The sequence below is a fragment of the Carettochelys insculpta genome, chromosome 1, assembly GCF_033958435.1.
Source record: "Carettochelys insculpta isolate YL-2023 chromosome 1, ASM3395843v1, whole genome shotgun sequence".
Classification (NCBI taxonomy): domain Eukaryota; kingdom Metazoa; phylum Chordata; order Testudines; family Carettochelyidae; genus Carettochelys; species Carettochelys insculpta.
In genome coordinates, this window is record NC_134137.1 from 378,023,948 (window position 1) to 378,048,011 (window position 24,064).

A 24,064-nucleotide genomic window follows, 5' to 3' on the forward strand; every position below is an offset into this window, starting at 1 on the left:
TGATTGTTTTAACAACCTAACTCTCTGTTCTTTTTTAAAAAATCCATAACTCTTTAGATGCTAAAGGACTGGCCCAGTGCTGGCTGGATGAGATTGGAGGCACAGGCTGACCTGGGCTGGGGCTGGTCCATTGGGGCTGGAAGAACCTGGGTGGATGTGGGGAGGTGGGTTTCCACCCCCTCTCCCTGGGTGCGGAGGGCATTGAAGTCACCCAAAATGTATAGTTGACTGTGAGCAGGTATTTGTGCTATGGCAGCACTAAGCACATCATAGAACTTGTCTTTTACTTCCGGTGCGGCGTACAGGGTTTTGGCGTAAGCGCTGATCAGGTGGACAGGACCGGTGAAAGTTTGAAGTATGACCTGAAGGAGTCTTTCTGATCCGCCCATGACTAATTCCACCATTTGTAGAAGGGTGTTTCTGATGGCGAAGCCAACACCATGCTCCCTGGGCTCTTCTTGGGCTTCACCCTGCCAGAAAAAGGTGTAGTCCTTTTCCTTTAGAGATCCCAAATCTGCGAGTCGCGTCTCTTGCAGAGCAGCAATGTCAACTTGGAGCCTCTTCAGTTCCTCATCGATGACAGTGGTCTTTCGGGTGTCGCTGATGTCCTGAAGATCTTCAGTAAGACCTGTCAACATGGTCCGCACATTCCAGCAAGCAAGCTTAAAACTTTGATGGTTTCCTTTTCTTGTTGATTTTCTTATTGGTTTGCCTGGTGCTCAGATTTCAGGTCACTTGTCAGGTTTGGGAACCTTAAGCCTAACGCACCCAGTGAGGCAGGTGAACTGTGGTGGGACAGTACCCTATTGGCTGGGGGCTGCCCAGCTTGAGGCGAGCGGTGACTGTCCAGTGAGATGCGACGATCTCTCCCACCGTTGGAGGCAACCCCTGGCGCTCGTTCTCTACGCCAGTCGAGCAAGAGCTTATAACCGGTATCTGTTCCCTCCCGTGTTGGTTCAACACTGTTAGCGATGCAGGAGTACCTCTCCAGGCACGAGCTTGGGCGATTATTGGGACCCTGGGCTGCCCAGACACCAGTGTCCCCCTCTCGGCTTTACTGATATAGTCCAAAGGAGAGGACAACCTCCCCGTCTGGTACCAGCTCAGCTGCAGGAGTTGCTGGGTCAATGCCAGAAGTTGGCACAGAGCCGCCTTAGGACTCCCCTCCGGATTTTCTGTCAGGGTTTACTCCCTTAGCCTTGCTCCTTCCCAGGACAACCCACAAGGCATCTGAGGGATACAATTTGCAGCACGGCCTTGTCTGTGTTTGGAAGAAGAGCTAGAAACACAAGTGACTGGTTCGAAGCTACCTCCGATGAGATGATTCCAGCCATCGAAAAGAAGCGCGCTGCACTCCTGGAGTACAAACGTTCGCCGAGCCAGAATACCCTAAAAGAGCTCAGAGCAGCCAGAAAAACAGTACAGCAGACGGCCAGGCGCTGCGCCAACAACTACTGGCTTGAGCTATACGGCAGCATCCAGACCAGAGCTGACTTTAGTAACCTCAGGGGAATGTACGAGGGTATGAAGAAGGCATTAGGACCCACCCAGAACAAGATGGCACCTCTGAAATCCAAATCTGGTGAAGTCATCACTGACAAAGCCAAACAGATGGAGCGCTGGGTCGAGCACTACTCCGAGCTGTACTCACGCGAGAACATTGTGGTTGATGCAGCCCTCGATGCCGTCGAGCTCCTTCCAGTAATGGACGAACTGGATCAGGAACCGACTGTGGATGAACTGAAGAAAGCCATTGACAACATTGCAGCAGGAAAGGCCCCAGGCCAGGATGGTACCACCAGAGGTAATCAAGTGTGCGTTGGACACACTCCTGGAACCCCTACATGAGCTACTGTGCCTGTGCTGGAGAGAGGGAGAGGTTCCACAGGATATGCGCAATGCTAACATCGTAACCTTGTATAAGAACAAAGGAGACAGAAGCGACTGCAACAATTACTGTGGAATCTCCCTCCTAAGCGTCACCGGTAAACTGTTCGCTCGCGTCATCCTCGGCAGACTGCAGAAGATTGCTGAGAGGGTGTATCCTGAATCACAGTGCTCATTCCGCGCAGAGAGATCTACCGTCGACATGGTCTTCTCTCTGAGGCAGCTGCAGGAGAAATGCAGGGAGCAGAGGAAGCCACTCTATATTGCCTTCATTGACCTGACCAAGGCCTTCGACTTGGTCAGCAGGGATGGTCTGTTCAAACTGCTCCACAAGATAGGTTGTCCGCCACAGTTACTCAAGATGATCCAGTCGTTCCACGAAGACATGAGAGGAACCATCCAATACGACGGGACATTATCGGATGTTTTCAGCATCAGGAGCGGCGTCAAACAAGGATGCGTGCTTGCTCCAACACTGTTCGGGATCTTCTTCGCACTCCTCCTTAAACACGCCTTTGGATCTTCAACAGAGGGCATCTTTTTGCACACAAGATCTGATGGGAAACTGTTTAATCTTGCAAGGCTGAAAGCTAAATCTAAGGTGTGGGAAGTCCTCATCAGAGAGATGCTGTTCGCAGATGCTGCTGCTGTCGTGTCACACACAGAAGATCAGCTTCAGAAACTGCTGGATCAGTTCTCCAAAGCATGCAAGGACTTTGGGCTCTCCCTCAGCCTAAAGAAGACAAACGTGCTTGCTCAGGACGTTGCTGCATCCCCATCAATCAGCACTGACAACTATACGTGAGAGGTCGTCCACGAGTTCATTTACCTCGGGTCCACCATCACTGACACTCTGCCATTGGAGTCTGAGCTAAACAGGAGGATCGGAAAAGTGGCCACAACTCTGTTCAGACTCAGTGAGAGAGTGTGGAATAACAACAAGCTGTACACTCACACCAAAATGCAAGTCTACAGAGCCTGCATCCTCAGCACCCTCCTTTACGGCAGCGAGACTTGGACCCTGTATGCCCGTCAGGAAAAGAGGCTGAACGTCTTCCACTTGCGCTGCCTCAGGCGCATCCTTGGAATATCCTGGAAGGACGGAGTGACCAACACCGCCGTCCTTGAGCAAGCTGGAATCCCAACCATGCACACCCTCCTCAGGCAGCGTCGGCTCCACTGGCTTGGCCAGGTCCACAGGATGAATGATGGAAGGATTCCAAAAGACATCCTGTATGGCGAGCTAGCCTCTGGCAAAAGACCTCCCGGACGGCCCCAGTTGCGCTACAAAGATGTCTGCAAGAGAGACCTCAGGGAAGTAGACATCAAGCCAGACAGCTGGGAGGAGCTGGCAGACGATCGCAGCAGATGGAGGCAGGAACTACACAAGGGCCTTCAGAAGGGTGAGTTGAGGATCAGACAGCTAGCAAAGGAGAAGTGAGCCCACAGAAAGCACAGTAAGGACCTGCCAGACACCCACTACACATGCAACAGATGCAGCAAGGACTGTCACTCTCGTGTGGGCCCTCACAGTCACAGCTGACGCTGCAAATGATGATCCCAAATGGAACTACAAAGGGCGCGATTCATAGTCTACATGGACTGAAAGATGTTGCTACTACTACTACTACTATTACTGTGTAGAAACGGCCAAGGAGAACAGAAACAACTGGGGATTGGAACAACTTCTGTATGAAGCAAGATGAAAAAGACTGCAACTTTTCAGCTTGGAAAAGAGATGACAAAGGGGTGACACAATAAGGGCCTATAAAATCATGACGGGCGTGGAGACAGGAAATAAGGCCGTGTTATTTACTCTTCGTTATGCAGGAATCTGGGGTCACCCAATGGAGAGGCAGCAGGTTTAAAACAAGCTAGCTGAAAGTCTAGTGAAGACCAGAAGGATCGGCTCCATCCCTGGACATGATCTGCTGGGGAAGAATCAGCAAGGTTCCTGGAGAAGGAAATCGCGCCTCACCAATCTACCGGAATTCTCTGAGGGGCTTGACAAGCATGTGGCCATGGGGGATCCAGTGGTTATAGGGTACTTCAATTTCCAGAAAGCTTTTGGCAAGGAAGCATTACAACACACAGGCAACCTGCGGAGCTCCCTGCCACAGGGCGCTGTGAAGGCCAATGGGATTCAGAGAAGAATTGAGATCGGTTCCCAGAGGACAGACCCACCAATGGCTATTAGGTGGGATGGGCCAGGAGGGTGGCCGTGGTCTGTTTGCCAGAAATGAGGAGCAGGCGACAGGGGAGGGGTGGACCATTGTGCTGACCCAACGTGGCTGTTCTTATGTTTATCCAGCCTAGCGTCGCAGCCCCCGCCTGCATCGGCCCCAATCCTGGGCCCGTCTAACCCAGCCTCCCAGGCTCCCACAGCAGTGAAATGCCCAGGAATGCAGTGTGACCTGCCAGGAGGGATCCGTCCCCAGCAGGGATTGGTGCCCCACCCTGAGCACCCGCTGCAGCCCCCCCTACCTGGGCGTAGATCTTCAGCTCAGCTTTCCCTGCCCCCCGTGCGTCGATGGTGAACTCCGCCGGCTTGTCCACGATGCAGCCCATGGGCTCCAGGCCGGGACCGAAAGCCTTCACCTGTCACAAGAGCGCCAGGGCTCAGGTGGGCACCAAGGGATCCCTGGGGGAGAAGAGACCCCAGCCTCTCCCACCAGTCTCTGACGGACTGTGGGGGTGGGGGGTGGCTGGGACCCCAGGAATTGGGCTGGGACCCCCCCATCTCATTTCACACCAGCCTCAGTGAAGCTATGGGCTGGCACTGACCTTTATGCTGTGCTAAACTGCACCCCCTAGTGAGGAAAGACCTTGAACCCTACACCCTGCCCCACTGAGCCAGGCAGTCCTCTGCACGGGGGCTGGATGGGAACCGGCACCCCCCAGAGGGGAAGCCCCTATGCCTCATTCTCTGCCCCACTGAGCCAGCCAACCACAGCCCACAGATGAGCTCTAGCCTCAGTTTCCCTAGTCAAGTTCATACTTGTCCACCTAGCCAAAGCTTTTGAAAATTCCTGCCGAGAGCCTCATGCGCCAGAGCTGGACTCCTGGGGGAAGGAAACCCAGTGCCCAGGAAGCCAGGCAGAGAGAGACCATGTCAATGTGGGGGAAAGGTCCAGCTGCAGCTTACGTGTCCTAGGCCCCGTACTGCGCAGAGCTAGTGGAGAGCCTCCTCCAGCTTCAGTGCCAAGCGCAGGAGCTGGGAGGGCTGGGGGCCCTGGGAAGGGCCGTACCTTCTCGGGGAAGTACTCGGTGGTGGCTGGCTTGATGTGGGCGATGAAGGGGCTGTCCTTGATGTCCTCATCATCACAAATGACGTGCACGGCGTATTCGCCCGGCTCCGTGGGCCAGTACCGCACGTCACAGGACCCGTCTCCCTTGTCATCACACTCGATCTTGGCCTGTGACGGGCCCTCGATGGAGAAGCCTGCGACGAGCCGGGGGCGGAACCCGGACTGGCGTCAGCCACCGGCTCCGGGCTCTGCAGCAGGCCGGAGCCGGCACCCGAACGAGCTCAGCTCCACCGGCCCCCACAGCCCACGGGGCACCAGGACGATGGCCAGGGCAGCCGGAGCATGCCGGAGGGGGCTGCTCAGCTCCCTGCTGGCCCAGATCCTCTCCCCACCCCCCGGCTCCACTGCCCAACCCCCAGACCCCTTTCCCACCCCCTCCCAGCTCCGCTGCCCAGCCTCCCAGATCCCTTCCCCACCCCCTCCCAGCTCCGCTGCTCAACCCCCTAGATCCTCTCCCCACCCCCCTGGATCCGCTGCCCAACCCCCAGACCCCTTCCCCACCCCCCGGCTTCACTGCCCAACACCCTGGATCCCTTCCCACCCCCCTGGCTCCACTGCCCAACCCCCAGACCCCTTCCCCACCCCCCGGCTTCACTGCCCAACACCCTGGATCCCTCCCCACCCCCCCAGATCCGCTGCCCAACCCCCAGACCCCTTCCCCACCCCCCGGCTTCACTGCCCAACCCCCCAGATCCCTTCCCCGGCTCCGCTGCCTGGCCCCCCAAGATCCCTTCCCCTGCCACACAAACACACTTCCGCCCAAGTCTTACCCAGTGTTCCCACTTCGGTGCCAATTGCTTCCACCACGAAGTCAGCCGATTTGCCCACCATACCAGTCTCCAGGCCTGGCCCCCAGGCCCGGACTTTCTGGGTGCCCGGCTCCGGTGCCACCTGCACTTCGAAGGGGCTGTGGAGGACAGGCAGGGTCAGAGCCAGGCCGAGCTCTGGGCCCACGACACCACTAGTGCAATGAGCGTGACAGGGCTCAGACTGCTGCCTGGCTTAAGAGTGCCAAAGACATCAGAGTGGGAACTTGCCTAGGGTGTCGTCAAGGCGCCCCGAGCCTCTCCTTCCACTGCACGAGCACGTGCGAGGCTCTGGCACGAGCCCGGCCAGGGCTCCACCCCCAGTGCCACCCGCCTGGCTGGCCCCTTACCTGCGGGGGATGCTGTAGCCGCCCCAGGAGATGGTCACCACGTATTTGCCAGGCACCAAGGGGTAATAGTCACATTCGTACACCCCCTCGCCAGCGCCCCGCACCTTCACGGGCTCCTCCGCGCCTTCTGCAGAGAGAGGCGGGGCAGTGAGAGCCTGGAAGCTCCCAGCCCCGCCACATAGCAACGGCCACCTCGCCAGCCGGGGGCCTTCCGCACCAGGACCCCGAGCTGGGGAGCCAGGCCCAGGCGGGGGCAGTGGTGACCCCCAAACCCTCACTCAGAGACTGACTCAGTTTCCCCAGCCCTCTGGCCCAGGTGCTACTGTCCCTCCCCGCCGGCCTGGCTGGACACAGCCCACACTCACTTGGCCCTTTGACCACGACCTTCAGCTCCCCGCTGCCTGCGCCCTTGGTGTAGACCTTGAAGTCGGCCGCCTCCTTGACACGCACGCCCTTGGGCTGGAGGCCGCGGCCCGTGGCCCGGCAGGCGCTGGGGTTGCAGGCTGCAGAGACGGAGAAGAGAGAGCTTCGGGGGATGCCCGTGTGTCCCTGGCTGGGGCCGGGCACCAACAGGGCCGAGCGGGCACCTGGCACACGGAGCCCACGCCGGACAGGAGCTCAGCCGCTTTGCCCCCAGGGAGCAGCTGGGAGCCTGGGGCCCCTGGCCAGCCCCCAGGATGCAGTGGGGCAGCGGGGCTCCCGCCGGGGCCCTGGCTGTGGGGCGATTGGACTGCAAGAGGCTGCTACCAAACACAGAGGTAACCACTGCTCTCCCCCGGCCCCGGCCTGGGCTGGGTCAGTCGGTCGCTCTGCGCGTACGCCTGCCACCTGTGCCTGCGTCGCAGGAACTGGCCCTGGGCCGTACCGGGAGACCCCCGCGGGGGCTGGGAAGGAGGCCAGGGTGCACAGCCAAAGGGGCTGACCTGGGCCGTACCGGGAGACCCCCGCGGGGGCTGGGAAGGAGGCCGGGGTGCAGAGCAGGAGGGGCTGACCTGGGCCGTACCGGGAGACCCCTGCGGGGGCTGGGAAGGAGGCCGGGGTGCACAGCCAAAGGGGCTGACCTGGGCCGTACCGGGAGACCCCCGCGGGGGCTGGGAAGGAGGCCGGAGGGGCTGACCTGGGCCGGGGGAGGCACCATCCACCTGCGAGGCGCTGCCCTGGGCAGGGTGAGCCCAGCACGGCAGCGCCAAGGACAGAGCCCGGCCTGGCCGGGGGGGCTCGCCCATGGCACCCCAAGCGCCGTCTCCTGGCAGAGCTCCTCAGGGAGAGCCGGGGGGAGCCCTGCTCCGGGCGGAGCCCCAGGGGCCTGGACACCCCTGTGCCCTGCCTCTCTCCTGAGCCCAGCTCTGCTACCCGCCCAGGCTGTGGCATCTCCCGCCTGGGCTCCGAGCCCGAGGGCCCGATTCCTGGCACTCCCGCCTGCCGGGCCCTTCCCCTGCTAGGTGGTGGGGGCAGGGAGGTACTCGCTGACCCGGGGCCGGGAAGAGCCCGGTTGGGTTTGCTGGGACTAGCCAGGCGGTGCTGGGGGACTGCGGAGACCGTGGGGGGGAGGGGTCACTGCTGGCCAGTGCGGGGACCGAGGTGCTCTGGGGCGGGTTGGGCCAGAGAGCGCAGGACCCTGGCTGGGCCATCAGCAGCCCCGGCCCTGAGCAACGCACCCTCAGCTGACCTCTCAGGAGAGCCCCCCAGAGCAACCGCTGTCCCCCCTCCCCCAGGGGGTGTGATAGTGGGGGGCTGGCCCGAGGCTGGGGGGACGCACCGGGGGGGGGGCAGCTGCATGGCCCTGGGACCCGGCTGGGGATCCCCAGACAGCATCCAGCCAGCCCCCCGCCCCGCTCTGTCCCGCCGGCTCTGCCCTGGGCCGGGCTGGGGAGCGCTACACCCCCGCTGTGCCGGCCAGAGCCGCTCGGAGCAGGGCCGGGCAGCAGGAGGAAGCCATGGTGAGTCAGGGGTTCCTGTTTGTGCACAGGGCCGGGTGGGGGGCGTCGTCCAGGACTTCCAGGTCGCAGCGCAGGGCCACCCAGCTGGCAGAGGCTGGCGGGGCGGGAGACAGGCCCAGCACCCCAGTTTCTGAGCAGGGCCCCTGCTGCGGTGCCCCTAGCCCCATCGGCTCAGTCAGTCATTGACAGTGCCCCGGCGGGTGGGGGCTGGCTGGGGGTGCTGGGCCAGCAGCGGGGCTGGCGTTGGGGGGCGGGCGGGGGCCGGCTGGGGGCGCTGGGCCAGCAGCGGGGCTGGCGTTGGGGGGCAGGCGGGGGCCGGCTGGGGGCGCTGGGCCAGCAGCGGGGCTGGCGTTGGGGGGCAGGCGGGGGCCGGCTGGGGGCGCTGGGCCAGCAGCGGGGCTGGCGTTGGGGGGCGGGCGGGGGCCGGCTGGGGGCGCTGGGCCAGCAGCGGAGCTGGCCCAGGGCTCTCACCTTCGGAGACATTGACGGGGAAAGGGCTGCGGGGGATCTGGGCGCTGGCGAAGGTGACACAGATGGTGTGTGGTCCCTCCAGCACGGGCCGGTAGGTGCAGCGAAAGGTGCTGTCGCCTTTGTCCTCCAGCACCACCTCCACTGTGTCGCGCCGGCCCTGCGGGTCCACGATCACCACGCCTACGTCGCCCGTGCCCGCACCTGGCACAGATGGGCTGCATGAGCCGGGGCCTGACCAGCCAGACCCCCATCCTGCTCCTGGCCAGCTCCCCGCACCCAGCTCCCACATGGTCCCCTCCTGGCCTCACCCCCGCCCCACTCCTGCTATTTTTCCCATCCATGGGCGGAATACATTTTACTCCATGCACCGAGGCGTGGTGAGGTGCACCACCCCAGAAAGGTGCTGCCAGCTGCGGGGCTCAGCTAATCCGCGGGGCAGCCCCCGACTCTCCTGGGCCCGGTGTCCGGGTGGTGCTCCCCTACCTGCCGTGTAGATGTCGAAGTAGGTGGGCTTGTTGGCCACGTTGCCCACCGGCTCCAGGCCGGGCCCATGAGCCGTCACCTTGTTGGCGTCGCCCAGCGCCATGCCCACGTGGACGTTGAAGGGGCTCTTGTCGATGTTCTGCCCGGCAAAGAGCACCGTGACCTGGGCCGGGAGAGAGGGGTGAGCTCCCTGCCTGGCCCTGGGGGGAGATGCCAGTGGGGGAGCCAGGGAGGCGCCGGCCCCGGCAGCTGGGCAGTGTCTCTCAGCCTGCGTGGCCTGAATGCGGCCACCTCTGGGGGGGAACACAGCCGCCCAGCCACGGCGTGGCCCCTGGGACCTGCATGGCCCTCACTGGCCGTGGGCTGGGCGGAGGCACCAGCCCACGCCCTCCTGCCCACCAGACAGCTCACCTTGTGCAACCCGGCCACCTTGGGGACGTAGGTCACCGAGTACGTCCGCTTCTTGTCGTTGTTGGCCACCACCTTGGCCTGCGGAGGGAGAGAGGGAGGTGCCGGGGGTGAGGCGGCAGGGCGCATGGGGGGGCTATTCCCCAGCACCCCGGCCGAGCCCCTCGCGCACAGGGAGGTGGGGACGGAGCAGCGACGTGCAGGGCGTCATCGAGGGTCCAGCGAAGAGTCCTGGGTCCCAGCCCCTGCTCTCACCACTAGGCCCAGCTCCCCACCCAGAGCTGGGAGAGAACCCAGGAGTCCTGGGCCCCGGCCCTGCACTCACCACTACGCCTGCCTGCTCCCTACGTGCCTGGCCCTGCCCCGGCACAGGTGCCGGAGCCCCTACCTCCTCGGTGTGTCCCTCGGGGTCCTCGATGTAGACCAGCACCTCGCCCAGCCCCGCCTCCAGCGTCTCCACCGTGAACTGGGCCGGCTTCAGCACCGTGTTCCCCTGGGGCTCGATCCCTGCAGCACCAGCACAGGGTGTCAGGGGGTGGCAGCTGGGGCGGCTCCCCACAGACCTGCCCCAACTGCTCCGAGTCCCAGTTCCTCCCCCAGCCCCTTCCCCCACTGCCCCTGCCACAACCCGGGGGCCCTCTGGTCTGGGCAGGTGGTGTGGGGCAGTTCCCCTGCCAGGTGCCCACGGCTGCCCCTGGGGCAGGAGGCGCAGGGCCATACCGGGGCCGTAGGCAAAGGCTTTCTTGGGGTTCAGCTGCTTGGAGCGCAGGGGGGCCCCGGGCTTGAGCTTGGCCTTGGGGAACTGGGACAGGTAGGTCATGACGGAGTGTTCGTCCACGTCGGGGTCCACGATCTCCTCCGGGGCGATCACCTGAGGGGGGGGTGGGGCACTGTCAGAGCTGGGTGTGCCCCCCCCATGAGGCCCCCAGAGCTCCACTCTCAGAGACCCTCAAAGGGCCACCAGAGCTCCACCCTCAGAGACCCCCTCAATGGGCCCCCAGAGCTCAGCCCTCAGCAACCCCCCCACGGGGCCCCCCACGCTCCGCCCTCAGCGACCCCCCCACGGGGCCCCCAGCACTCCGACCTCAGAGACCTCCCCTGCCCCATAGGGCCCCCGAGAACCTCCAGCCCCAGTGTGCTCCCCCCAGGCCCCCTGTCCCCCATCCCAGGTGCGATCCCGACCCTGGCCCTACCGGGCCCTGGGGACACACTGTCCAGCTGGCTGGTGTGTCCCCCCAGCTTCACTCCCCAGCGTGGTGACCAGGCCTGGCTGTGCCCCTAGCCAGGCAGTGGGTCACAGGCCCAGGCACCCCGTGCACCCTGAGACGGGCAGCAGGGCCTGGCGGTTCCCGGGGGCTGGCTGAGGAGGGAGTACCCCACGCCTGGCTTCCCATCCGCTCCCAGCCCGAGAATGGGACCCGGGTGCCCAGGGGCTTCTCTGCCAAGCCCCAGCCCAGAGAACGGGACCCAGGTGTCCAGGGGAGTCCCTGCCCAGCCCCGGCCCAAGAACGGGACCCAGGTGCCCAGGGGCATCTCCGCCCGGCCCCGGCCCCGGCCCAGAGAACAGGACCCAGGTGTCCAGGGGTGTCTCCGCCCGGCCCCGGCCCAGAGAACGGGACCCGGGTGCCCAGGGGCGTCCCCGCCCGGCCCCGGCCCGAGAACGGGACCCAGGAGTGCCTCGCATGGCCCCTGCCCAGTGGGCCCATACCTGGGGCACGCCTAGCCAGTCGTCGGCCTGCTGCATGGCTTCGCGAGCATTCTCCACCGGCTGGTTGGGGTCCCAGGTCTCCCAGTCCGGGCACAGGCCTGCAGGCAAGGGATGGGGAGGGACGGAGTCAGGCTGGCAGCATGGGACGGGCACGACCTTGGCAGACACAGGGCTTGCCAGGAGATGCTGACAATGCGGCATTGTGGGCTTCCCTGGCCCCGTGCCAGCTCCCATCCAGGGGCTCCTGGTTCCTCACTGGGGTCCCCTTGGGCACAGGCGCCCCTCGCTGTGGGGGAAGGGGGAGAACCGGAGCTGGATTCCTGCCCCAGATTGGGCTAAGGATGGAGCCTTCCTCGCTCCTGTCCAGCTTGGACCTGCCTGTGGCCTGAGTGCCTAGTGGGGAGAGCCAGGCCTGGCCCTGCGTGTGCCTCAGTTTCTCCATCTGTGCCATGCTGTGGATCTGAGGAAGGGGAGCCTGAGGGGAAGGGGGTTACCAGGGCATACAGTGGTCCAGGGCAGGTACAGGAGATGGGAGATGCCAGGGTATGGCTGTACGGGACAGGTACAGACATTGGGGGCAGGTAATGGGGCATACGGTGGTACAGGCAATAGAGAAACCAGGCCATCCAGCTTTATAGGGGAGGTACAGGCGAAGGGGGTACCAGGGCATATGATGGCACAGGGCAGGTACAGGCAATGGGGTGTACTGTGGCATACGGGGTACAGGGCCCCCACAGGTGATGGGGGATGCCAGGGCATATGGCGGTACAGGGCAGGTACAGGCGATGGAGGGTAGCAGGGTATACAGCTGTAGGAGATAGGTAAAGGTGAAGGGGCTACTGGGGTGTGTGGCTGTACAGGAAAGATACAGGTGATGGGGGAGTACCACGGTGTACAGATGTACAGCACTAGAGAATACCAACGTGCAGCGGTGCAGGCCAGGTACAGGCAACGGGGATACCGAGGTGTCCAGCTGTACAGGGCAGGTACAGACAATGGGGGAGTATCGGGGTGTGGAGCTGGACAGGACTGGTACGGGCATGGGGGGTACCAGTGTGCGGTGGTACAGGACAGGTACAGGTGCAGGGGGGTATTAGCATGTGGCTGTACAGGACAGGTACAGAAGCTGGGGGGGAATACTGGGGTGTGCAGCTGTACAGGACAGGTACAGGCGCTGGGGGGCCGGCGTGCGGCTGTGCAGGACTGGTACAGGCGCTGGGGGTGCTGGTGTGCGGCTGTACAGGACAGGTACAGGCGCTGGGGGGCCGGTGTGCGGCTGTACAGGACAGGTACAGGCGCTGGGGGGGCCGGCGTGCAGCGGTGCAGGACAGGTACAGGCGCTGGGGGGCCGGCGTGCAGCGGTGCAGGACAGGTACAGGTGCTGGGGGGCCGGTGTGCGGCTGTACAGGACACGTACAGGTGCTGGGGGGGCCGGCGTGCAGCGGTACAGGACACGTACAGGCGCTGGGGGGGCCGGCGTGCAGCGGTACAGGACAGGTACAGGCGCTGGGGGTGCCAGTGTGTGGCAGCGCAGCGCAGGCTCGGGCCCCACTCACCAGGGGCGCAGTTGTCCACCAGCGCGCCGAGGGCTTTGCCGTCCTGCCAGTCACGGTGGAAGTTGGTGATGGGCAGCTGGGGCACCTTGTTCTGGATCCAGCCCAGCAGCCGCTGCTTCGGCGTCTGCTTCTTGGCGTCCTCCTCGTCCTCGTCCTCCCACATGGGCATGGAGATGGAGTAGTGCAGGATGAGCGTCCAGATCAGCCCCAGGATCAGCTTCAGGTTCCCGTCCACGATGGCTTTACTGTCTGCGGGGACGGGGGGCTCAGGGCGAAGTCAGCTCCCCCAGCCCCACGGCACCCACCCAGCCCTGCCGGTGCCCCTCACTCCCGGCCCCCCGCCGAGCCCTGGGCGCCCACCCAGCCCTGCCGGTGCCCCTTACTCCCAACCCACAGCCGAGCCCTGGGCGCCCACCCAGCCCTGCCGGTGCCCCTCACTCCCGGCCCCCCGCCGAGCCCTGGGCGCCCACCCAGCCCTGACGGTGCCCCTCACCCCCAGCCCCTCGCCGAGCCCTGGGCGCCCACCCAGCCCTGACGGTGCCCCTTACTCCCAACCCACAGCCGAGCCCTGGGCGCCCACCCAGCCCTGCCGGTGCCCCTTACTCCCAACCCACAGCCGAGCCCTGGGCGCCCACCCAGCCCTGCCGGTGCCCCTCACTCCCGGCCCCCCGCCGAGCCCTGGGCGCCCACCCAGCCCTGCCGGTGCCCCTTACTCCCAACCCACAGCCGAGCCCTGGGCGCCCACCCAGCCCTGACGGTGCCCCTCACTCCCGGCCCCCCGCCGAGCCCTGGGCGCCCACCCAGCCCTGCCGGTGCCCCTTACTCCCAACCCACAGCCGAGCCCTGGGCGCCCACCCAGCCCTGCCGGTGCCCCTCACCCCAGCCCTGCCCCACTCCCAGGCAGAAGGAGTTGACCTCAGGCAGGGAGGGGTGAGGGAACCCTCCATAGCCAGTGCCCCCCCACCCGGCTCCTAGAACTGGGCAGCTGGGGGGCTCCCCCCGGCAGTGACTTGGTGCCCCCCAGCCCATGCCTGGGGGTGCTGGGACTCGCCCCGCCCCTGCCCGGAGCTCTGGCAGGCGCCAGGCCCCGGCTGGCCGCCCCAGGCGGGAACAATGCACGGCCCTGCCCTTCCCGTTCTCACTCTTTCCATGAGCGCCGGCCGGGTGGTGCGGGGGCTGGGCCAGGAGCAGAGCGGGGGGGCTGGAGCAATGCCCCCCCCCCAGCACCAGGCTCAGCAGGGACAGGGGGGGCGGGCCAGGCACTGAACGTCTCTCGCACCCCACTGCTGCCCCTCCCCCAGGCACCCCCAGCCCTGCTGTCACAGCTGCTCCACAGTGGGCATCCGGCCAGAGAATCCCTCCTTGAGCTGGGCACTACAGAGCCTCTGACACACAGCCAGCCGTGCCCATTGCCAGCCAGCAGGGGGCAGCAGCGCCAGGCGGCCTGGCTGGGCCGAGCCCCAGAGGCCAACACTGGCGGAAGCAGCATCTCCTGGGCCCCGTGTGAGCAGCACCAGGTGGGGGTGGGGGGCTCTGCCAGCCTGGGACATTCAGTGAGGGGGGCTGGGCTGTGACCCTGGTGGGTGGGGGAGGGGAGCGGGGGGGCTCTGGGCTGTGACCCCAGTGGCTGGGGGAGGGAAGCGGGGCGGGGGCTCTGGGCTGTGACCCCAGTGGCTGGGGGAGGGAAGCGGGGGGGGGGCTCTGGGCTTCACCCCCCCAGCAGGCGGGGGAGGGGAGGTGGCCATGGAAAACGCAATTGGATTTGGCCCAGGGAGGAAATGGGCTGCAGATGTTCCAGCCGGGCTCCATTGATCCCCTGCGGAGAGGGGGAGGGAGCACGGGGGGAGGGGAGGGCAGTGGGGGAGGGGGACCCCCAAGGAAGCCTGGGGGACTTGGCTGTGGGGGATGGCCGGCGCGGGACTGGCTGAGACACCCCAGCCGCAGTGCCAGGGCTCAGAGGGGGTTGGCTCTGGTTGGGCAGGTGCGGGGGGGCCACACAGCTGCTACGCCCAGGCCCCGAGCGCCCCCCAGCCAGAGGCTCCGCTCAGCTGTTGGCTCCAGGCGGGCAGCAGCTGGCCGGGGGAGGGGGCACCGGCCCCTTTGTTCCCGGGGGGACAGCTCTGAGCAGAGCCACGTGGGGCCTGGTCCTGCGCCTGGGCCCTGGGGGTCTGTCCAGAGGGGTTGGAACAACCCATCCCCCGCCCCATTACTGCTGGGGCCCTTGTGCTGCGGTGACTCCCCCCCGGCCCACGCCCCTCGCCTGCCGAGGCACTGTTACTGTCAGCAGCTGCCGTGTTCCACCCCAGAGGTGGCTGCACTGCAGCCCAGGGAGAGGCGTGCTGCCAGGGGGCGCTGACTCCTTCCACCCCCGGCTGCTCCAGGCGCCTGCGCAGCCCAGCGTTAGGGGTTTAAATTCCTGGGGGACCCCCCCAACACCTGCCGTGGTCCGATCCCCCTTCCCACAGCGGCTCTGCCCTCCTCTTCCTGCCCCACCTGTCAGCGGGGGGGCTTGGCCCATCGCCCTGCAGCTGGACCCGGGGGGCCGGTGAGCACGGCTGGGCCCTGAACCACACCCTGGGGCAGCTGGAGACAGCCAACATCCGCACCCAGGCAGGGGTCCCCGCCAGCCCCCCGCTGGGCTCCTGACAGCTGATTTCAGCCGAGCGCGGCCCCCCATCAGCACACCCGCAGCACGGAGCCTCCATACGCTTCACGAGCGCGCAAGGCTCAGTCACACCAGAGGGCCCAGGGCCAGCCAGAGGCGCTGGGGCGGGCAGCTGGCTGGGGGCAGGCACAGGTTGGTCCCCCCCGGAGCTCTGTGGCTCTGCTGGGGCCCCACAGCCGCCGTGCGGCACAGCAGGGCTCTGGGGCCAGCGCCCGCCAGGCTTCGCCAGGGCGCCGAGCCAGGGGGAAGTGGGTGTCAGCCCCACCGGCTGGCCCCATTGCAGGGCCCTGGGGCCAGCACCTGCAGCCAGGCTCCTGCTCCAGAGAGGTGGGTGAAGCCCCCCGGCCCCCCGGCAACAGGCCACGGCAGGGAGCTGCCATGGGCCGGAGCTGCCACTGGGCCAACTGGCTGGCAGGGCCCTCGGCAGAGCCATGCGGGCACAGCCGGTACGGGCGTGGGCATCGAGCCAGCTGCATCCAACTGGGGGTCTCCAGAGCAGGGGGGCAGGGGCCCTGCGGGGGGCAGGGGCCGGGGCTGTTCACACCGGGGGCAGCACCCCAGGGCGGTGGCCGAGGGGTCTCCAGTCTCTGAGCGTGACCCGGCCCCTCCCCCAGCACCTGCAGCTGCCTGCCCCCGCCCAGGCTCGATAACCAACCCCGTGCAGCGCCTTAACGAGCTACGAGTTAGCAACGTGCTGATTGGCTAAGCTGCCTCTGACATCACACGCCCACCCTATTGTTCTCAACAATGCCTGGTGCCCACCTGTAACCCCACCTGTGCCCACCAGTGACCCCCCTCCAGTAACTGCTCCCAGCCCCACCCCTGCTGTCAGACCCCGCCCCATCCAGTGACCCCGCCCCACTGCCATACCCCGCCCCGTCAGACCTCACTTCATCCAGTGACCCCGCCCCACTGTCAGACCCCACTCCCTGTCATACCTCACCCCTTCCAATGACCCCACCCCCTGTCAGGCCCCACCCTCACTGTCAGACCTCAACCCATCCAGTGGCCCCGCCCCATCCAGTGACCCCACCCAGACTGTCAGACCCCGCCCCCTGTCATACCTCACCCCATCCAGTGACCCCGCCCCCACTGTCAGACCTCACTCCATCCAGTGACCCCGCCCCCACTGTCAGACCTCACCCCATCCAGTGACCCCGCCCTCTCTGTCTGTTCCCCTGTTGTCCCCAGTGACCCCACCCTGGCGGCTGGTTCATTTCTGCGCCCCCACCACACTGGCAGCTCCAGGCCCCTTGGCCATGCAGCACAGGGGGGAAGGAGCTGCCGGGGGTGGCAGCAGGCCCAGGGTGTCAGACCAAGCGCAGCTGCTCCCGGCGAGGGCTCGGTCTGCGCAGTAGGCGCAGGTGGTGGGATTAACCCAAGAATGTCTCCCTGCCCCCCACCGCCCCCCACCACTCCCGCCAGCTGCTGCCCCCCCGCCCCCCGCTGGGCTCCCACCTCTGCCAGGCACCGTCTGCCCCAGCAGGCTGTCGCCTCTGCCCCCCGCCCCTTCCAGCCACACCCCCAGCTCAGCCGCTCCCGTCCCTGGCACAGGCTGTCTGCCCACTCCCCGGCCCCTGCGCCCCCAGGCGCACATCCCCACCCGCCGCCGGTGCACTGGATACAGACCCTCTGCGTGATATGCCCCACAGCCAGTCACCCCCCAAATCTCGGCCCCCCATGGCCGCTGGGTAACCCTAGACATAGCTCCCCTGGACCCCGGAGCCCAGCAATGGGGCTGGGAGCTGGCTAGCCAGCCTAGGGGGAGCCCCACACTGGGGGGATAGTCAGGCTGCAGCAGCCCCCTGGGGTGTAACCCCCCCCGGGGCCCCTCGGCCCTCCCTGGTCCCTGCCGTGCAGCAGGGGGAGCACAGTCCAGACCCACCCACCCCCCGCTCAGGGAGCCCTTGCAGCCCTTTCCCCATGTGACCACTGCCTGGCTGGTCCCCGCTCCCCCCAGCATCCCACACTGCCCCGCCTGGCCTGCGGCCACCCGGCGAGTGCCTGGGCCAGCTGTGCAGCAGGGTGCGGAGCTGGGACAGGTGCCGGCGGATTCCTGGAATTCCAGCCCACAGCAGCTGTGCGAGCGCCAGGCCCCAGGCCAGCCCCCCGGGCTCCCTGCGAGCCCCAGCAGCACGAGAGAGGCCACTGGGAGGAGCATCAGGCCCCACGGGGACTGGAGAACAGCTGGAGAACAGCAGCAAACTCCTGCTGGTGCCCTTCAGCCTCAACCCGCGGCCCCTGCCAGCCCAGCCCTGCCCCAGCTCTGCCGGTGCCCCTCCCTCCCGACCCACAGCCCCTGCCAGCCCAGCCCTGCCCCAGCTCCGCCGGTGCCCCTCACTCCCGACCCGCAGCCCCTGCCAGCCCAGCCCTGCCCCAGCTCCGCCGGTGCCCCTCACTCCTGACCCGCAGCCCCTGCCAGCCCAGACCTGCCGGTGCCCCTCACTCCCGACCCACAGCCCCTGCCAGCCCAGCCCTGCCCCAGCTCCGCCGGTGCCCCTCCCTCCCGACCCGCAGCCCCTGCCAGCCCAGCCCTGCCCCAGCTCCGCCGGTGCCCCTCCCTCCCGACCCGCAGCCCCTGCCAGCCCAGCCCTGCCCCAGCTCCGCCGGTGCCCCTCCCTCCCGACCCGCAGCCCCTGCCAGCCCAGCCCTGCCCCAGCTCCGCCGGTGCCCCTCACTCCCGACCCGCAGCCCCTGCCAGCCCAGCTCTGCCGGTGCCCCTCACTCCTGACCCGCAGCCCCTGCCAGCCCAGACCTGCCGGTGCCCCTCCCTCCCGACCCGCAGCCCCTGCCAGCCCAGCCCTGCCCCAGCTCCGCCGGTGCCCCTCACTCACTCCCGACCCGCAGCCCCTGCCAGCCCAGCCCTGCCGGTGCCCCTCACTCCCGACCCGCAGCCCCTGCCAGCCCAGCCCTGCCCCAGCTCCGCCGGTGCCCCTCCCTCCCGACCCACAGCCCCTGCCAGCCCAGCCCTGCCGGTGCCCCTCCCTCCCGACCCGCAGCCCCTGCCAGCCCAGACCTGCCCAGCCCTGCCGGTGCCCCTCCCTCCCGACCCGCAGCCCCTGCCAGCCCAGCCCTGCCCCAGCTCCGCCGGTGCCCCTCCCTCCCGACCCACAGCCCCTGCCAGCCCAGACCTGCCCCAGCCCTGCCGGTGCCCCTCCCTCCCGACCCGCAGCCCCTGCCAGCCCAGCCCTGCCCCAGCTCTGCCGGTGCCCCTCACTCCCGACCCGCAGCCCCTGCCAGCCCAGCCCTGCCCCAGCTCTGCCGGTGCCCCTCACTCCCGACCCGCAGCCCCTGCCAGCCCAGCCCTGCCGGTGCCCCTCCCTCCCGACCCACAGCCCCTGCCAGCCCAGCCCTGCCCCAGCTCTGCCGGTGCCCCTCCCTCCCGACCCGCAGCCCCTGCCAGCCCAGACCTGCCGGTGCCCCTCACTCCCGACCCACAGCCCCTGCCAGCCCAGCCCTGCCCCAGCTCCGCCGGTGCCCCTCACTCCCGACCCGCAGCCCCTGCCAGCCCAGACCTGCCAGTGCCCCTCACTCCCGACCCACAGCCCCTGCCAGGCCAGCCCTGCCCCAGCTCCGCCGGTGCCCCTCACTCCTGACCCGCAGCCCCTGCCAGCCCACACCTGCCGGTGCCCCTCACTCCCGACCCACAGCCCCTGCCAGGCCAGCCCTGCCCCAGCTCTGCCGGTGCCCCTCACTCCTGACCCGCAGCCCCTGCCAGCCCAGACCTGCCGGTGCCCCTCACTCCCGACCCGCAGCCCCTGCCAGCCCAGCCCTGCCGGTGCCCCTCCCTCCCGACCCGCAGCCCCTGCCAGCCCAGCCCTGCCCCAGCTCCGCCGGTGCCCCTCACTCCCGACCCGCAGCCCCTGCCAGCCCAGCCCTGCCCCAGCTCCGCCGGTGCCCCTCACTCACTCCCGACCCGCAGCCCCTGCCAGCCCAGGGACCCCCCAGACTGGATTTTGGTGGGGGTGGACGGACGCTGGGGGCTCAGCCCCGCTGAAGGGCTGCTCCAGCCCTCTCCCGCTGCAGTGGGAGAGGCCAGCCTCTGTCCTGGGGCCATGGGACCCTCCCCCCTACCTTCGCTGGGGACCCAAGAGCTGGACGGGCGGCCCCAGGGCACAAGCAGGCATGGGTGGGTGGGGAGAAAGACCCTCAGCTCAGCCAGGGCAGACCCAGGCCCAGGAGGCAGCAGCAGAGCAGGGTAAGAAGGGGGCAGCCAGGCCTCCCCCTCCGCTTGCCAGGGCCTCTCCACCTCCCTGCCCAGGCAGGGCCCCCGGGGAAACCGCAGGAAGCGGGGACCAGCCAGGAGCTCCCCACTTCCGTGGCTGGCCCTGCGGCCCCTTGGGGTGTCCTTTGCAGCTGCTGCTGCCCCAGGGGCACTCGGCCCCCTTCCTGGCTGCCCCGGTCGCCCCCAGACAGGGCGCAAAGTTGCCCTTGGCCAGCCCAGAGCTCGGCTGGGGGAGCATTTGGGCACCGAAGGGTTAAGCCGGCGGCTGAGCCTCCATAGCCTTTTTTAGGCTTCGGCTCCAGGCACCGAACCCCCCCAGAACAATAAATCCGGCCAGGCCTGGCCTCCAGAGAGAGACAACAGCTGCTCTCCATGCTGCCTGGCTCTGCCCTGGCCAGGGCTGGGCTGAGCCGTCCCCTTGGCTGTGCCAGGGGAGAGGGAAGCCAGGGGGCAGCACAGGTCAGGTCTGGGCGCGGGGCCAGAGCTCTGGCCTGGCTCAGGCAGGAATGAAATCACCAGTGGACAATCGCCGGGCCGGGGGAGGCTTCTCGGCACTGTGCAAACAGCTGCACCAGCCCTCGGTGGCCGGCTGCCCCCGCTAGCGGCGCAGACCCAGAGGAATCGCTCGCCCCGCGCTGGAATGCGGCTGCCTCTGGGGTGGGATGTGGCAGCTCTTTAACCACCACACGCCAACACCACCAGGAACCAGCCCTGAGCAGAGCGCAAGGCCCAGAGCTGGGCTGGACCCACCCCACGCTGCATGGGGCCCCTTCTCCGCTCATGCAGCCAGGCTGGGCCGGGCCAGCCCCACACCCTGCTCCCAGCAGCGCCAGGGGTCGGATCTGCCAGCCCTGCCCCTCCCCTCGCTCTGGGAGGCAGACAGGGCGGCTGGGAGATGCCAGGGAACAAGTGTGGCGGGGGCCAGGGCGGGGTGGGGACAGGCTGCTTCCAGCACTCCTCTACGGGCGGATCACGTCAAACCCCCAGACAGCCCAGAGACCTCCCTGCTGCCCCCCAGGCGCAGAGCCCAGCCCCGGCAGACAGCAGCAGCCCCTGGAGGGGGCAGGCCAGGTCCCCTCCAGCCCTGCCTGTATCCCAGCAGGCGGCACCCAGCGACCCGCGGGGCTGGCCACTGATCGGAGGGCCACACAGCAACCTGGGGCCGGCTCCAGCAGGGCCGTGCGAACCGGGATTTCCTGACCACGGCTCCAGCCGTCCACCTCCCGGCACTGGCTAATACCCTGAACTCCTGCCCACCGCCTGCGTCTCCCAAGCTCCCCCATTCTGGGGAGTGGGGGGCCATGGCAGGTTCCCCCCACTCCCCTGTCAAGGCAAAGCTGGCCTGGCATGGGGAGGGGAGGGCTCCCCACCAGAAGGCACAGAACAAAACCAGCAGAGCAGACTCAGACACCTCTGAGCCGGCCTAGGCCTCTCTGCGGGAAGGCCCTTGGTTGCCCTGCTAGTGACCTGAGCATGGGGCTGTGAGCGAGTGTGAGACAGGGGTGCAAGTGTGCCCCTAGAGAGCGGTGTGTGTCTGTGGAGGGAAAGTGAGGTACGTGTGTAAGGGGCCATCAGCCTTAGTTTGTGGAGAGGCACAACCAGCGGGGGGGGTGGCAGGTGTGCCAGGGCCATGGGAATTGGTGAGTGTGCAAGAGACACAGCTCAGTCAGTGACAGAGCAGTGGGGGGGTACGAGTGGCGCCCTGACATGGGCAGATCACAGTGTGCGATGGGGGGAATGCATCTGGCACACAGATCAGAGCGTGCGAGGGGGCGGAACGGTCCCAGATGGGGGGGCGTGGCAGGGCAAAACGCAGCACGAAAGGCAAGTGTGTGCGTGAGAGGGTGACTGTGTGTGTGTGTGACAGGGAGAGTGTCAGCATCACACACGTGTCGGGTCGAACAGATCAGTGTGAGAGGGTGTGTCAGTCACATGTAGATCAGTGTGCAAGAATGATTGAGTGTTGGGGTGCATATGCAGGTCAGCGTGAGAGTAAGTGTGTCGGGGCATCTGCACGGGTCAGCGTGAGAGTGAGCCTGTCAGGGCCACACATGGATCAGTGTGTAAGAGCAAGCGTGTTAGGAGCACACACAGAACAGCATGTGAGTGAGTATGTCAGGGGCACGGATCAGGGTGCGAGAGCAAGTGTGTCGGGGCACAGATCAGTGTGTGAGAGTGAGTGTGTTGGGGTCATAGGTCAGTGTGCGAGAGCGAGCATGTTGGGGGCTCAAATCAGTGTGAAAGAGTGAGTGTGTCAGGGCCCACACAGAGCAGCGTGCAAGAATGAGCGTGTCAGGGGCTCGGATCAGCGTGCGGGAGTGAGCGTGTCGGGGGCTCGGATCAGCGTGCGGGAGCGAGCGTGTCGGGGGCTCGGATCAGCGTGCGAGAGCGAGCGTGTCGGGGGCTCGGATCAGCGTGCGGGAGCGAGCGTGTCGGGGGCTCGGATCAGCGTGCGAGAGCGAGCGTGTCAGGGCGTGGATCAGCGTGCGAGAGCGAGCTTGTTGGGGGCTCGGATCAGCGTGCGAGAGCGAGCGTGTCGGGGGCTCGGATCAGCGTGCGAGAGCGAGCGTGTCAGGGCGTGGATCAGCGTGCGAGAGTGAGCGTGTCGGGGCGTGGATCAGCGTGCGAGAGCGAGCGTGTCGGGGGCACTCCTGGCTCAGCCTGCTCGGGTGTCAGGGCGCCTACACAGCGGGTGTGACCGAGCCCGCCGGGGCACAGGCAGGTGTGAGCGAGCACACGAGGGGCACGCGCGGAGCAGCCCCGCCCCCAACCCCGCCCCCGCCCCCGGCCCCGGCCCCGGCCCGCGCTGACCGATGGAGACCAGCTTGATGCGCTCCCGCTCCAGGAACTCCAGCGCCACCGACACGTTCTCCAGCTTCATCTGGCGGAAGTTGGGCCGCGCGTGGTACTTGCGGTACATGCGCTTCTGGCTCAGCACCTCCAGCAGCGCGATGAGCCGCAGCCCGTCGCCCAGGTCGCGCTGCAGGTCGCTCAGGCGCTTGTGGACGCACTTGAGGTGCTCGTTGCACCAGCGGGTGAAGGTGTTTTGCTGGATCTTTTTCCAGGGCGCGTCCTCCGCCAGGTCCTTCTCGGTGGCCGGCATCTCCTCGGCCTCCTCGCTGCCCCCGTGGCTGTTCATCGCGCCGGCTCGCTGCGCCCCTCGCTGCGCCCTGGCTGCTCCGGCCGCGCTCCGGCTGCGCTCCCAGTGGCGCGGCCGCCCGGCGCAGGGGCTTTTAAGGGCCGGCCCCCGCCCGCCCCCGGCCGCGTCAGGACGCCGCGCTCCAGGAATGCCGGGCCCTGACCATATACAAGTAAGAGCCGAGCCGCAACTTCGGCGGCCGCCCCGCGGAGATAGCGCCCGGGCCGCCGATTGGGCGCTAAGGATAGCGGGGGGCGGCCATTGGCTCTGCCGCGCCCCCCCGCCGCCGCGCCCGGGACATCTGCCGGCTATTTTTAACCGGCCCGAGCCCGGCGGGGGGGGGTCCTCCCTTCTTGGAGACAATGGCGGGGGGCAGAAAAGGGGAGGTCCGTGTAACCCCCCAAACTGCCGTGGGACCCCAGTCTGGGGGGCAGTCCCTGTACCCTCCAACTGCCGTGGGACCCCAGTCTGGGGGGCAGTTCCTGTACCCCCCAACTGCCACCCTGTACCCCCCAAACTGCCGTGGGACCCCAGTCTGGGGGGCAGTCCCTGTACCCTCCAACTGCCGTGGGACCCCAGTCTGGGGGGCAGTTCCTGTACCCCCCAACTGCCACCCTGTACCCCCCAAACTGCCATGGGACCGCAGTCTGGGGGGCAGTCCCTGTATCCCCCAACTGCTGTGGGACCCCAGTCTGGGGGGCAGTTCCTGTACCCCCCAACTGCCACCCTGTACCCCCCAAACTGCCATGGGACCGCAGTCTGGGGGGCAGTCCCTGTACCCCCCAACTGCTGTGGGACCCCAGTCTGGGGGGCAGTCCCTGTACCCCCCAACTGCCACCCTGTGCCCCCCAAACTGCCATGGGACCCCAGTCTGGGGGGCAGTCCCTGTACCCCCCAACTGCCACCCTGTGCCCCCCAAACTGCCATGGGACCCCAGTCTGGGGGTGGCACTGTGGAGAGGGGGACCCACGAGGAGATGGCACTTGGCACCCTGGGTTCTGGCCCCGGCCCAGCTGCACCCTGCGGGGCTCAGCTCTGTGACGTGCCGGGCCTCAGTTTCCCCGTCGCTCCCGGGGTGTGGGGGGAGGCAGCCAGGGGGCGGGCCGCCCTTCATTCAT

At 66.9% G+C, this 24,064-nt stretch overlaps 1 protein-coding gene across 1 annotated transcript in view; it reads right to left on the reverse strand.

Moving 5' to 3' along the window:
* Positions 1–23,013, reverse strand: part of FLNC (filamin C) — a 64,031-nt gene extending 41,018 nt beyond the window's left edge. The window contains exons 1-13 of the mRNA XM_074976203.1: positions 22,619–23,013; positions 12,918–13,166; positions 11,362–11,459; positions 10,374–10,524; positions 10,042–10,160; positions 9,657–9,734; positions 9,246–9,408; positions 8,763–8,963; positions 6,717–6,854; positions 6,352–6,478; positions 5,966–6,102; positions 5,136–5,329; positions 4,372–4,485 (exon numbers count right to left, since the gene is read on the reverse strand). Of these exons, the coding sequence (XP_074832304.1) occupies positions 4,372–4,485; positions 5,136–5,329; positions 5,966–6,102; positions 6,352–6,478; positions 6,717–6,854; positions 8,763–8,963; positions 9,246–9,408; positions 9,657–9,734; positions 10,042–10,160; positions 10,374–10,524; positions 11,362–11,459; positions 12,918–13,166; positions 22,619–22,946 (2,097 nt within the window). The 5' untranslated portion in view covers positions 22,947–23,013. The remainder of the gene's footprint in view (positions 1–4,371; positions 4,486–5,135; positions 5,330–5,965; positions 6,103–6,351; positions 6,479–6,716; positions 6,855–8,762; positions 8,964–9,245; positions 9,409–9,656; positions 9,735–10,041; positions 10,161–10,373; positions 10,525–11,361; positions 11,460–12,917; positions 13,167–22,618) is intronic.
* Between the last annotated feature and the right edge of the window lie 1,051 nt (positions 23,014–24,064).